Genomic DNA, 13,620 nt, shown 5'->3' with positions numbered 1-13,620 from the left:
CCATGGACTCCACATACATACTAGTAAGCCTGAAACTCACTGAAACGTGACTTTCGAATCCTCGATAGTCGACTTGTCAGATCTAAAGGCCGACTTTCTATACTTAATGATCCACAGTGACTTCCCATATCCAGTGACCGACACAAGCTTGCCATATCCAATGACCACTGATCCACAAAGGCTTCTCACACCCATTGATCCAAACTGGCTTCTCACATCCTTTTATCCACACTGATTTCCCATACCCATTGATCCACACTGGCTTCTCACACCCAGTGATTCACACTAGCTTCTCACACTTATTGCTCCACACTGGTTTCTCACACCAATTGCTCATCACTGGCTTCTCACATAATTTTATCCACACTGGCTTCTCACACCCACTGATCCACACTGGCTTCTCACACCCCTTGATCCACACTAGCTTCTCACATCCAGTGACCAACACTGGCTTCCCACACCCCTTGGTCCACACTGGCTTCTCACACCTAGTGACAAACACTGGCTTCTCACACCCCTTGATCCACACTGACTTCTCACACCCCTTGATCCACACTGGCTTCTCACACCCAGTGACCAACACTGGCTTCTCACACCCCTTGATCCACACTGGCTTCTCACACCCAGTGATCAACACTGGCTTCTCACACCCCTTGATCCACACTGACTTCTCACACCCCTTGATCCACACTGGCTTCTCACACCCAGTTACCAACACTGGCTTCCCAAATCAAGTGGAACAGATGGGACTAACATAGGCTGAACATGCGAACCCCCTAAACGAAATATTTACATCCACCTTAAGATAACTATTTCCACCACATACATTACCGACCTCATTTCACCTCATCGAATCTCCTCCACACAGTTGTCAACAATCACATCACAATATTCTACATCATTAAACTTGCAACGCCTGTCCAGCATGTCTGGAAGCATATTTGCAACATGTATATTATCCTTAACGACTATTACCACATGATCATTTTGTAAGCGTAATTCGAGCCCCTACATTCCTGACCAATCATATAGATAACGTGGGGAGCACTGTGTGACTGGAGGGATGCTCCTGCGGCCGGGGATGCTGCAACCGGATGCCATTTATGTCGCACTGATGCCGTTCATGATACATTTTGTAAATTGTGACTGCGAGCACACAGATATGTGTCCAAATAAACCAAAGAAAAGCAGACCCTCCGTTAATCATCATACAAAAATGTCATGTAAAGTTTTGATATCGTGTTCCATACAATGAGAGTAAGTTAGACAGAATAATGGCAAACAACCTCATTCTTTAAAACATTGCAATCAGGTCATCCTGGGATGCTTGGGGTATGAGGCTATAATAATTTTACTGATGGGGGGTCGTGGGTTTCGACTGCGCATCCGCAGGGTTGTGTGAGGGTGATTTGTTCAACAGTCAATCACTTCCAGGTAACTTTATCTAAAATCATGTCTGCTCTCACAAAGACATGTAATGAATAAACAAATTCGCAGAGACGGCCAATATCCAATTTTGAATGATGTGTGGATTATGTCACGTGTTTCACAAGACAAATAATGAGAGGAGCCATGGTCCGACGTGCCGCTGAATTAACGAGGCGTGGGCTGGGTCATTTTCGTCACTCACCGGTCATCTGAGATAACTGAAAAGTGTTTACTCATAATGTGTTCAATATGTTTTACCGAGCATGTTCACGGAAGAAATAAAGAATAATGAAATTAATGAAATAGAAACAAACGGAAACAAAGTCTATATTATTTGGTTTCATTACCAGTCACTTTGGGCTAAGAATGGATAGATCGGGATCGTCGTGCATTTGGACAGTATCAAGGTCGTAGACTGATCTTGGGGTGGCCGTGACGCAGTTGGCGGGGGGCCTTTAATTGACACTTATATCCCGAAACTTTTAATACATGACACCCACTTAAAAAACTGCAATGTTATGTGGGGCACACTGCATTGAGCTCTCAGCACATGACACCCACTCACAATACCGCTATGTTATGTGGGGCACATTGCCTTGAGCTCTCAGCACATGACACCCACTCACAATACCTCTATGTTATGTGGGACACACTGCATTGAGGTCTCAGCACATGACAACCACTCACTTTACCGTTACGTAATGTGTAGCACAATGCATTAAGCTCTCAGCACATGACACCCACTCACTATACCGCTATGTCATGTGGGACACTCTGCATTGAGCTCTCAGCACAGGACACCTACTCACTATACCGCAATGTTATGTGGGGCACACTGCATTGAGCTCTCAGCACATGATGCACACTCACAATACCGACATGTTATGTGGGGCACACTGCATTGAGCTCTCAGCACATGATGCACACTCACAATACCGACATGTTATGTGGGGCACACTGCATTGAGATCTCAGCACATGACACCCACTCACTATACAGCTGTCTTATGGGGGACACACACTTCGGAATCCTAAGCACTTGACTCACACTCACTAACTATTCCGCTATTTCATGTAGGACGAAGTGCGCGGAACACTCAAGATATTACACACATCACCTTACTGATATTTCATGTAGGACACACTGCAGAAATCACTATAGACCTTGTGTGTGAACCACTGGACCCGTCTTCGTATTCTGTCTCTATGTCGTTTGATATTCCTCACAAGTTTCCTCTTTACATCAAGACTTTGGTTGTCCGCTTTTGTTTATACCCTCACTTAATGGTATTCCAACTACATGAAAAGAGCCTGTACATCGTCGAGACAATACAGTGATTGATATGGTGAGCACCGACTCACTGGGTCACGATGACATCCAACCAATCACCAAGTCTGACCACACGATCCATTAAGCCTCCTATTACGACCAGCTCAAACCCCGAATACCCAACTGTGTGAGGACATACATATAGTGTAATGATTTCACGGTTACAGCCAACTGTTTTTAATCCGTTTGTAACTATGCTTATGACGATCGTGAAGTTATTTTAGAGAAATATATCTTATAACGACCACGACAGGCATTCTGTCGGTAGGTGCACCGGACGGAAGGGTCACGTTTCCCAGTGTTGCTCTCTTAGTTCAAGTGGCGATGCTCGAGTTACCGAGAGAGCGCACAGGAAATCTCGAACGAGACCTCTTGACGGTTGCCGCAGAAAGACAGAGTTGACCCTGACATTGTCAAGCGTAGGACGTATGTCTTTGCAGAAGTGTTTGACACTGGTCAGTTCTATTTCCCTGAACGGCTGGTGGTGATGAGGTATTTCGCATGACATCTAGTCAAGTCTCCATCAGTGCACAATACTGACAAAATACTCTGCAAGATGTCGAATTCTAACTGACGTCATTTCGAGGATTGGATGTTTCAGTGCATTTGTTTCTAATACACCAGAGGCTTCACCTTCATTATGCAGTGGCCAGTGTGGCTGGTACTTATTGCTGTAAGCTGTTCATTAGGATCTTGTCAAGGTAAGACCCATGCAGCATTACAGTAAACATTTTACATTCCGAGCGTAACGTGAATACCAAAATCCACAATGTCGTTTCATACAATGCATACAAAAGCTAGGATATAAATGAATAGTATATTGCATAATAACCTTTGGAAATGTGTTTAACTTTGCCAGATGTGGGACCTCTGATTAAGGCTGGTCAGAATGTCAAGGGTACGGCACAATTTGAAACAGTCACGTTGTAGTTCTGAGCATGCCATAGTTATTCCTGCTGGGAAGCAGAGAAAACAAAACAAGTACAATTAATTGCTTGTTAATCGTTTTTACAGCTAGATATATATACCGATTTACTGCCAAGAACGTTCAGTCTTCCTCTGAACTTCAAATACGCCAAAATGGCGTCGCGGGACATAGCTGTCAAACGTCACTTCCGGGTTGTCAACTGTCGTGTTTCCGGTTCGCGTCATGTCGATAATTATATGTATAATGGGTATCGGGCTCAATTATTGACTCTGGACATCGTCGTAGCGGTATTTGCAATCACACGCACAGGTTTCCGAGTTTCCGACATGTCAGTCATTTTGTAACCATATTTTCCAGTACAGCCAGAACATAATCGCATTTGGCAGTCTCCTCTTTCACCGTCAATATACACATGTTTTGTACACACTGACATTAAAAAAAAACGTGTGCTCGTCACAGTTGTGTTACATCTGGGGGTAGTTTGACCTGCACGCATCCAGTGGGTTTGAATGTTACTGTGCGCATCACATGTATGCATCAAGATGATATTGTCTGTGTGTATGTGACTTCGGCATTGCGTACTGGGACGGGTTTGGATTACTGGCTGCTACCACAGAACTAGTGAAACGGTCGTTTCTGGCAAATATTATTCCAGTGCCATTTTACAGGCTATATTTACGAGGGGCGTATGCAATATTTTGATCTAAATATGTCGCATTTGTATATCTTTGCTCTGAAAGCTAAGCTATGACAGTATAGCAATGTCTTTCTATTGAAAACGTTTCGCTTGTACTGGCAGTAAACCTCGAATCATTGTGGTGATAATATGTACCGATTATGCAGATGTACCCCTAGATTGGGTTGTACGTTTATGTGACAAGTATTGATAATTCACTCACATTTTGTCAGTGGTTTAGGACGAACGTCTATATGTTATTGGAAACGACGCCTAGAGATACGAAACACACGGCTGGACTTCCACACTCTTTTCTGACTTCAATACTCCATGAAGTATTCCACTTGCATATTATAGATTTCGACCACGTCTCAACCTTGCACCAGTGAAATAAATTTCATTCTAAACTTAAAACACAGGAACCTCCCTAAGAATGTGTTCATGCCTTGTAACAAAATACTATATTCTTCATAAAGATTAAAGATCACATGCAACAAAAAAATCAAACATAATCAAAACACAATCATCACTTATTCATGACATATAATATACATTGCTGATTATGAAAAAACATATAAACAAAATTATAAGCGTACAATCGCAAATCAAGTGCATTATTTTGTACTTGGGTTCACTTCCCTAGAAACGAAGCAGCCGGATACCGAACCCAGTCAGAGCGGTTGGGTGTGCACTCAAGTGTAACGGCTGGTTCATTTGCAGATGCCCTCACGGCTCATTGTGTGTGTATATGTATAGAGATGTTGGGTTTTGTAAATACATGCTCATTTTTTGTGTATAACATTTTGCAATCAACAGACATCATAACATGTCATGTCTACAAGTATGACACCTGCCTGTCTGTGTAATTACATAATGTGACAGAGACCGAACTCGGGCCATAAATCAATGCGTTTTGTTTATGGTGTATAGCCTGATAGGTGTTAAGTTCAAATTGCATGTGGTCAGTGATCGAAGTTGTCTATTGAATATTGTCATTAGCAGACAGGCAGGCAGACACATAGGTGTCAATAAAAAAACAGACATTGAGTATTGTCTGTGACAGAGGCATATCTATATCACAGTTAGAAATCCTGATCACGACGATAAAAAGGTCTTGAGTATGAGTTCACGATGTTAGCTTAACAATATTCAAAGTTGTTCTAAATTCCTCCCTCATTCTATGTTCAGGTCAGCTCAGTATCAGCGCCGACGCCATCTCCGAGACTGAGGTGTACGTCTCATGGGACACTCTAGGGGATCAGGAACTGCAGGACTTCCGACTGTCCTTCACAACCAGCCAGAGCGACCCATGGCTACTGCTTAGCGTATTCCCTGGGATCAGAGGCTTCCGGGTCATGGACCTTGACCCTGGAGAGCTCTATTACTTCCGGGCACAAGGTCAACTGGGAAATGAAAAGGCCACGGCCGTCACACATGTCAAGACTCCTCCTTATGGTATAGTTCAAACTAATCTTAACCCTTAAACTGACAAATGTTATTACCTGAGATGGAATACTGTGTATGGATGACAATAAATATTTGCTGTGAACCAGGCACAGCTCTTGCATTAAGGAAATGTATACTTCAAAACTTCTCTTCCACTACTATTATATATATTAAACAACTTTGAAATTTTCTGATTATTTTAGCAAATTCCAGCAGGCCAGCCAATGTGACTGTCAACAAGGTGACAGGGGGAGTCAAGGTACGTTGGCTAGCAGCAGATACCAAGTCTGTACTTGGCTACGTCGTGTCTTACGTGCAAGTCGACAGCAACAACGTAGCCGTCGAGCCCATGGCAAGTAAATCAGTATTTGGAAATCCAGAAGTGGTGCTGGACTTCGAGAATGGAGCACGCTACAAGGTGCAGGTACAATTTCGCACCCGTTACGGCGTGGGAGACTTCAGCCTTCCCATCTTCATCGGGGAAAAACTTCCAGGTAGGTACACCGAAACTGATTTGCAGCAGACAACCTGTTTATAATGTATGTCCTGCTTCACATTCTTCTCCCAAGTGACGCACCCCATGCGGTGTCGGTGGTCAGGCTCGCTGAATCCATTTCATCGTATTCATATTGATACTGTCGATGCTCATGATGTCAATCATTTGGTCCATCCTTATTTTAGACTGGGGCGGTGGGGTAGCCTAGTGGTTAAAACGTTCGCCCGTCACGCCGAAGACCCGGGTTCGATTCCCCACATGGGTACAATATGTGAAACCCATTTCTGGTGTCCCCCACCGTGATATTGCTGGAATATTGCTGAAAGTGGCGTAAAACCAAACTCACTCACTCACTATTTTAGACTGCCGTCATATAGCTGGATGATTGCTTAGTGCGACCTTAACCAATCAACATGCAAAGCATTCTGAATATTTCAGTAAGGAATTAACCTGTAGAGACTGACCAGATGGATTGCTCACCACTCCTCGAGTGAATATTATCAAATGCATAATAATAAGGTTTTGTTCCTCGTCATCATCACTCTAAAACATCTGACCCCTTATCATACACGACCCGTGACGGTACGGGTTAGAATATTGATCTTCAGTAACCCATGCTTGTCGTAAGAGGCAACTAACGGGATCGGGTGTTCAGGCTCGCTGACTCGATTGACACATGTCATCGATTCCCAATTGCGCAGATTTATGCTCATGCTGTTGATCACTGGATTGTCTGGTCCAGACTCGATTATTTACAGACCACCGCCATATAGCTGGAATATAGCTGAGTGTGGCGTAAAACTAAACTCTCTCACTCACTTATCATACACAGGTGATGCTTCAGATATTTATTGTTTTTTAATTAAAGTTAACCCAAAGATGAAAGGTAAACCAGGCACCAAGAAGGTAGTCGCGGGCAGTACGGTGTTCATCACATGTGCGGCCATCGCTGACCCTACCCCCATGATCACGTGGCGAAGATCGGGGCGCTTGGTGAATTTCGCGAAGAAGCGTTTCTCGGTTGCGGAGTCCCCTGGGTCGTCAACTCTGCGAATACACAGCGTCCTCCCTGAAGACAAAGGCCCCTATGTCTGTCTCGTCAACAACAAAGTCGGCAGATCCATTAAGGCAAGGGCTGTCCTCAAAGTCCATCCTGGTAAGTATCAACGGGACATTATTATTGAGATATCTCCTTATCACCGTAGTGTCGTCCATGGTGCTTCATGCAGGGACTCAAAGCGTTCATTGGTATTGATCCCAAATTGCAGAATTGGTGTCCAAAACTCAATAATTGGGCCCAAGAGAATACCTGCTCTGAATGCAGTGCTTTACCCCTTGGGGCGTTACGTAAGATTGTGGAAACAGAAGGGTCCTCCTGCTTTACCTCTAAAAGTTCAGGACAAAACTATACGTTATTACGCGTACATGAAACTGTTTCCCTAACTGAAACAAACCTACCACTGCTAGCGCTAGGATAGCTGAGCATGCGACACAGGGTTTGGATTTATACATGATTAAGGCACTTTAATTTGTAAGGTTACCAAATAATGAAATAATACCTTCTAAACATGGCTACGTCTTTCCATCGTCGGGGCCCAACCCCTGGTGGATTCCCTCTGCATTCGTTTACAGTTTCTTTCACTTTGTATTCATATTGAAGACACAAAGTGGCGAGCAGGAAATGTCCATCGGTGTGTAATAATTTGATCAGCACTACGTTAAAACACGTCTGGTTTTGTATATTAATTATCGTTTAATTTTTCTGTCAGCGAAAAAGAAAGGGTACCCGCAGATAGCCTTGCAGCCTGAGTCATCACAGTTTGAGGAAGGCGAGAACATGACCTTTAACTGCAGGGGTCAAGGTCGCGGGAAGATGAGATACGCATGGTACAGAGATGGATTACCAGTATCCGAAATGCCTCGATACGTCATTGACCCATCAGGTGAGTGAGTGAGTGAGTAATTGGCTGAGTGATTGGGTAAGTGTAAACGCAGCTTTGAAGAGTATATCACAGCCCGAGATTGGCATGTACCAATTTCCGAAATCCATGTCAATGGAGTGGACAAACCAAGGATCAGTGAAATCTGGGATTTGAACCCACTACCGTAAACATTCCTCATAGATGCACCTCCATGCAGCACTCCCGACACGACCAGGTTACACAGCCCTCTTGTTCTATTACATGTTTTATGTAATTACATTGGAAAGTAGCCAGCATGAGTATACATAGGGTCAATTGACAACGTTTTGTTCCAGGATATCTAACCATATACAGATTAACGAAGAACGACAGTGGAGACTACATCTGTGAGGTGTCCAATAACATGGGTTCTGTGTACTCAGTGGACGCGAATCTCGAGGTAATAGGTAAGGCGGTGTTCGTACAGGTTCGTAATATGCATGACGGAACGCTGTAAAACTCAATGCCTGATTGAAGGCGTCTTCCAAATGGTATGTCGTTCTTGAGATTGTTGTCACAAATACATGCGTGGTTAGACTCACTGACTTGGTTGGCACATGTCATCGTATCCCAATTGCGAAGATCGATGTTCATGTTGTTGACCACGGTTGCTGAACAATTTCTGTTCTTGGTCATATGTCAAAAGTCACGTGATGCGGCGGCCATATTGGATTAAAGATGTTTATAGGAAATTTGCAGTTTTTGTGGGTTTTTTTTGGTTCAGACTCGATTATTTTCAAACCACCGCCATGTAGCTGGAGTGCGGCGTTACAAAACAAACAAATAAACACAAACACATGCAGATTAATGGTTATTGAGAGTCCCAATTTCCTGTGGGCAGATTATCGTTCAATATTTTTCCTGACAGATCGTTCGATAATCGAGCCGGCGTCTTTCAAGCCCGCTGAGTTAGTTGCACGTGTACCGTATAGTGGCGCTGTGAACATCACGTGCGAGGCAAACGGAGATCCGGTGCCCTTTGTCAAGTGGATTCTGGTGAATGAAAAGACGACAACAACGGAACGCCAAGGTCGGTTCGTTCTGGCATTAACTAATGTCCACTCTTCTGGAAGTTACCAATGCGTTGCCACCAGTGGAGAACAAACCATCACACAGAGCTATGAAGTCATTGTTGACCTTCCTGGTATGTACAATTTATATATTTCGTGCGACATCAGTTATGCCTCACCTGTTAGTTCTCAGACTCATTGTTTATAGAAACATTTGTCACGGAGGTTCAGAAGCTCAGGCAGTAAATCACTGGAATATCTGGTACAGGGTCGATAGAATTGCAGATAACCGCCATATGGCTGGAATATTGCTGATTGTGGCATTTAACAACCAAAACGAATCTCTGCAATGGCGCGGCAGCAATACTTCTGAAAAAATATCAAATGAGAACTTCAACGTCTGAAGTAGACCGTTTGGTATCTGATTAATTGCTTAACGGATCCGCTATCCTTATATTTCGAAGCCGATGTCGAAAGATCCAGAGGCCTTTGACATCATCTGAAAAAACCCAAAATATTTGTTCCACCTAGGTTTCATCCGTCAAATGCTATCAAAACAGTTAAACCACTGTCATAATTATTGTTTTTGCCAACCAAACGAAGGTCTCATGGCACAAATGTGTTAAATACAGACCTAAAGAGATTAGCTGAATGCATTTCGTATGATTAACAATTATAGAATAATCTCTATTGATCATAAAATGTGATCTTGATGTCTTAATGTCTGTTGGTTATATCGTAATGTAGAATTAAGATACGATCATTATGTCCTAATGCATGATCAAATCTGAAAGTGTGATCTTGATATCAGAATGCGTGACCTTGTTAATTATCTAAATATGATATCAAATTGTGTGATCTCTATTCTGGTTGTTTTATTGTGATCTCCATTCTGGATGTTTTACTGTGATCTCCATTCTGGATGTTTTATTGCGATCTCCCAGCCCTGCCGCGGCCTGTCATCACTACGTCACAGAGGCTGGATGGGGGAGCAGGCTTCATCCGATGGCAAGCAGCCGAGGAAGAACAGGACACCTACCCCGGAGTCACGGGTTTCACCGTCACATACTCCCCCGTTGATGCCTCAGACAGGGCCATCGATGCCCCGAAACATTCAGTATCCCATAATGCCTCAGACAGGAAAGATCTGATGCCATGGTTACAAGGGGGATATCGGTACAAGGTCGTGGTTCAGGCTGAAGGTCAGGAGGGGTCAGGGCCGTCCAGTGAGCCAGCCTATATACCAGCAGTCGGTGAGAGCCTACGCCATTTCCCAGCAACATATTCGTAAGCATTACACAGACCGTGAGATGCGTTAATAAACCAGCACACTCCCACTGGAGATATCGAACAGTGAGATCAGGTCATATCTCCGTTGAAGTTACTTTTTCTGATCATCTGCTTGGTCGATTAACATAAGCGCTAGGGTACATGTTCAAATTTCAATGATGGGAAACTTTGTGAATTTGAGAAATAAATTATTTGTAACAGTGTGTCAAAATAATCGTCAATGTTAAAACGCGGGGTAGGGGAGGTTGGACCATTTTAAAAGAGGGCAATGCCAAAATTCCATTTCTGATACCGTAACCTAAATTGCATGTGGACATTGTTCTTGCTCTATTAGGCGACGTAACATGTAACATCATTGTCGCCTGGATCGCCTGGAGAGCATCAGTCGTCTGGAAAGTGTCTGTAACACTGATGTTTGTTACGTCAAATATTACGTCAACACGCCTCGAAGAATGTAGTGATAATACTACCTTAGTCAGCTCGAGTCGCCGTTGTATAGACTGTATGAAAGATTCATATGTACTGTACGTTTTGATTATGTCATTACCGTCAGCGTAATAACTATGCGAATATCCTCTCCTTCTTTCAGGTCAGCCCGAGATTGTCATTTCACCTCAGCCTCTTACCATCTCCAATGGAAGCATTGCCATTTTCCACTGTAAAGCCTATGGAAAACCAATTCCGCTCCTGTACTGGACAAAGGGAGGCAACCGTATTGACTATGATGATTTCCGCTTTAAAATGAAGGTGAAGGACGGTTACAGTATGCTACGGGTTGACGGCGCGGTACCTGCAGACTCCGGCACATATACTTGCATCGCCGCCAACAACATTCTGGGACTGAGCGTGTCGCAGGAAGCTACCTTGGAAGTACTTCCAAGAGAAGGTATCACTAATGGTTTTATATATATCACGAAGTAGATTGTTGGGTGTAAGTCAGTTGTATTTTCTCGTTGTTTCAAGTTTAATTAAAAAACTTAAATTTCGAGTTTTTTTAAAGAAACTTGAAGTAACTGGAAAATATTTGTAGCAAGGATAAACTATTTGAAGTAACGATAGAATGAGTGAAATATATAGGAGACATTAGCAAGAAAATACCCCCAGGCACCGACAAAATAATCGAACCAATGTGAATAGTGGCATAGTGGCAGTCATAGGCTGTCGTCAATACTAACAATACTGAAGTCAAAACGGGAGAAGGTTTCATATATTTTTCTTCACATGTAGACGTACCTGAAGGGTTCCCCGAGATCTTGGATGGTCCTCGCCAGATGAACGTCAGCGGTCAACAGTTCCTGGAGTGTGTTGTTGAGGGAAACCCGGATGTGAACATCACGTGGTACAAGGACTCGTATCCAGTGCTGGACTCCGCCAGGATACTGCAAGAACAAGGTCTGTACATATATATATATACTGTATACATTAGGCTCAGGCAATATGGGTGTATCAAGTTATCGTACACACTTCAAGCGATTTAAGTGAATGAGCGAGTGAGTTTGCAAACTGATACATCAGGGTCTATCGAGATGAGAAGAAAAGACATAAATTGACGCAGTTCGTATGCCTTCGCAATTAGGTGAAACTAATGACTACGGAATGGTGTTGCCAAACCAGGAACTATAATCAGGACGAACCGGGACTTGAACCATCGATTATAGATTTCTAGAGAGTCTAAGGGATGACACTGTTGGCTCCGTCATCTATGGCACCGCTATTCGCTAAACACTGTTGAATCCCTCTGTTAGCCAGAAACCTGTGATTGTTGTTTCGAATCCCAGTTCGCCCCAGTCATGTTGCTAATTTAGCTGGCGCCATACACGAGCTCGTGGGGTGGTGGCGCGGTGGGGTAGCCCAGTTGTTAAAGGTTTGCTCGTCACGCCGAAGGCCCATTTTCGATTTAATAGGTACAATGTGTTAAGCCCATTCCTGATGTCCAACGCTGTGCTATTGCTGGAATATTGCTAAAACCCAACTCATTCACTTATCCAACCAAAGTGGTAGATGTCGGCGTCCTGGACGCCAGGACTTGCTGGACGCCAACATGAGACTGATCCGCTGTGACATGACTGGGTCACTATTCAAAGATGCCTTTAACTCAGTTCAACTCACTCACGGTATGTGGCAATTTGAAGGTAAAAGTTGACTGTGCTTTCCGTGCTAGCTGATTGTTGTTTCCCCAATGGAATGTCAAACATCTGTGATACATGTCTGTTTACAGGACGACTCTACTTCAATGAATTGTCTCTGGTCGATGAAGGCGAATACCAGTGTCGCGGTTCAAACCAACATGGCGATGTTTTCTCCCCAAACCTGGCAGTCACAAAAAGGGGTGAGCTTATCTCCATATTTACCTCCCTTTCCACATTCCCTTATCGTATCAAAAGATCAGAGAAGCCCTGTTAATCCGAATGGTGTCGTTGCCATTCGGATAAAAGCTTTAAAAGGGCAAAGAATGTCTGCTATTTGTATTCCCCCTTAATATCTATATGCTAACGTAATTGTTGGTAAGACGGTGCTTCTGGAATATTGAGTGTCCGTGCGAACGAGGTTACACATATATCAGCTGTGAGATGAGGCAAGCGTCTGACCCAGTGTGTGGATGGATGGGATGGATTGGATTGGATGGTAGGATGGACAATTAATTTCAGACTTATAGCTGAGGCAGTCTTGACTTGCCCAGTTATATTTGAGTTGGACCCCTTTATATTTTTTCTCCAGCTCCTGGGAGACAGATCAACCGCCCGTCAGTGAAGTATGTGCGTCTGAACCCGGGTTCCAATGTGAATCTGACGTGTGCAGGGGTAGGGTCGCCCCAGGTCTCGTGGATGTCTGACGGGGAGGAGATCGACAATGGTGGCAGTCACGTTCTACAGGTGATGGAGATCCGAGAATCTCGCAACTACACATGTGTGGCTCGCACCGAAGAAGAGGAGAGTCTCGCGACATTTGTCCTCATAATGGAAGGGAAGAGTCGGGGTAAGATGAACGCGCGATAATGCAAAAATATATAATCAAAGGCAAATATATATTGGCATAACAAAAACAAAGCGATTCAG

General features: G+C 43.7%; 1 protein-coding gene across 1 annotated transcript in view; it reads left to right on the top strand.

Moving 5' to 3' along the window:
* Positions 1-3,167: 3,167 nt before the first annotated feature.
* The window catches only part of LOC124260779 (hemicentin-1-like), a 25,941-nt gene continuing 15,488 nt past the window's right edge, over positions 3,168-13,620 (top strand). Inside the window, exons 1-12 of the mRNA XM_046695098.1 lie at positions 3,168-3,458; positions 5,550-5,816; positions 6,011-6,301; positions 7,172-7,459; positions 8,073-8,246; positions 8,561-8,671; positions 9,133-9,408; positions 10,219-10,527; positions 11,154-11,450; positions 11,792-11,956; positions 12,783-12,893; positions 13,283-13,540. Of these exons, the coding sequence (XP_046551054.1) occupies positions 3,398-3,458; positions 5,550-5,816; positions 6,011-6,301; positions 7,172-7,459; positions 8,073-8,246; positions 8,561-8,671; positions 9,133-9,408; positions 10,219-10,527; positions 11,154-11,450; positions 11,792-11,956; positions 12,783-12,893; positions 13,283-13,540 (2,608 nt within the window). The 5' untranslated portion in view covers positions 3,168-3,397. The remainder of the gene's footprint in view (positions 3,459-5,549; positions 5,817-6,010; positions 6,302-7,171; positions 7,460-8,072; positions 8,247-8,560; positions 8,672-9,132; positions 9,409-10,218; positions 10,528-11,153; positions 11,451-11,791; positions 11,957-12,782; positions 12,894-13,282; positions 13,541-13,620) is intronic.

Source organism: Haliotis rubra, unplaced genomic scaffold (assembly GCF_003918875.1).
Source record: "Haliotis rubra isolate DU_JTF1 unplaced genomic scaffold, ASM391887v1 Scf775, whole genome shotgun sequence".
In the NCBI taxonomy this organism is placed as follows: domain Eukaryota; kingdom Metazoa; phylum Mollusca; class Gastropoda; order Lepetellida; family Haliotidae; genus Haliotis; species Haliotis rubra.
The sequence above is the reverse complement of the archived record's forward strand: the minus strand, read 5'-3'. Positions and strand labels throughout refer to the sequence as shown.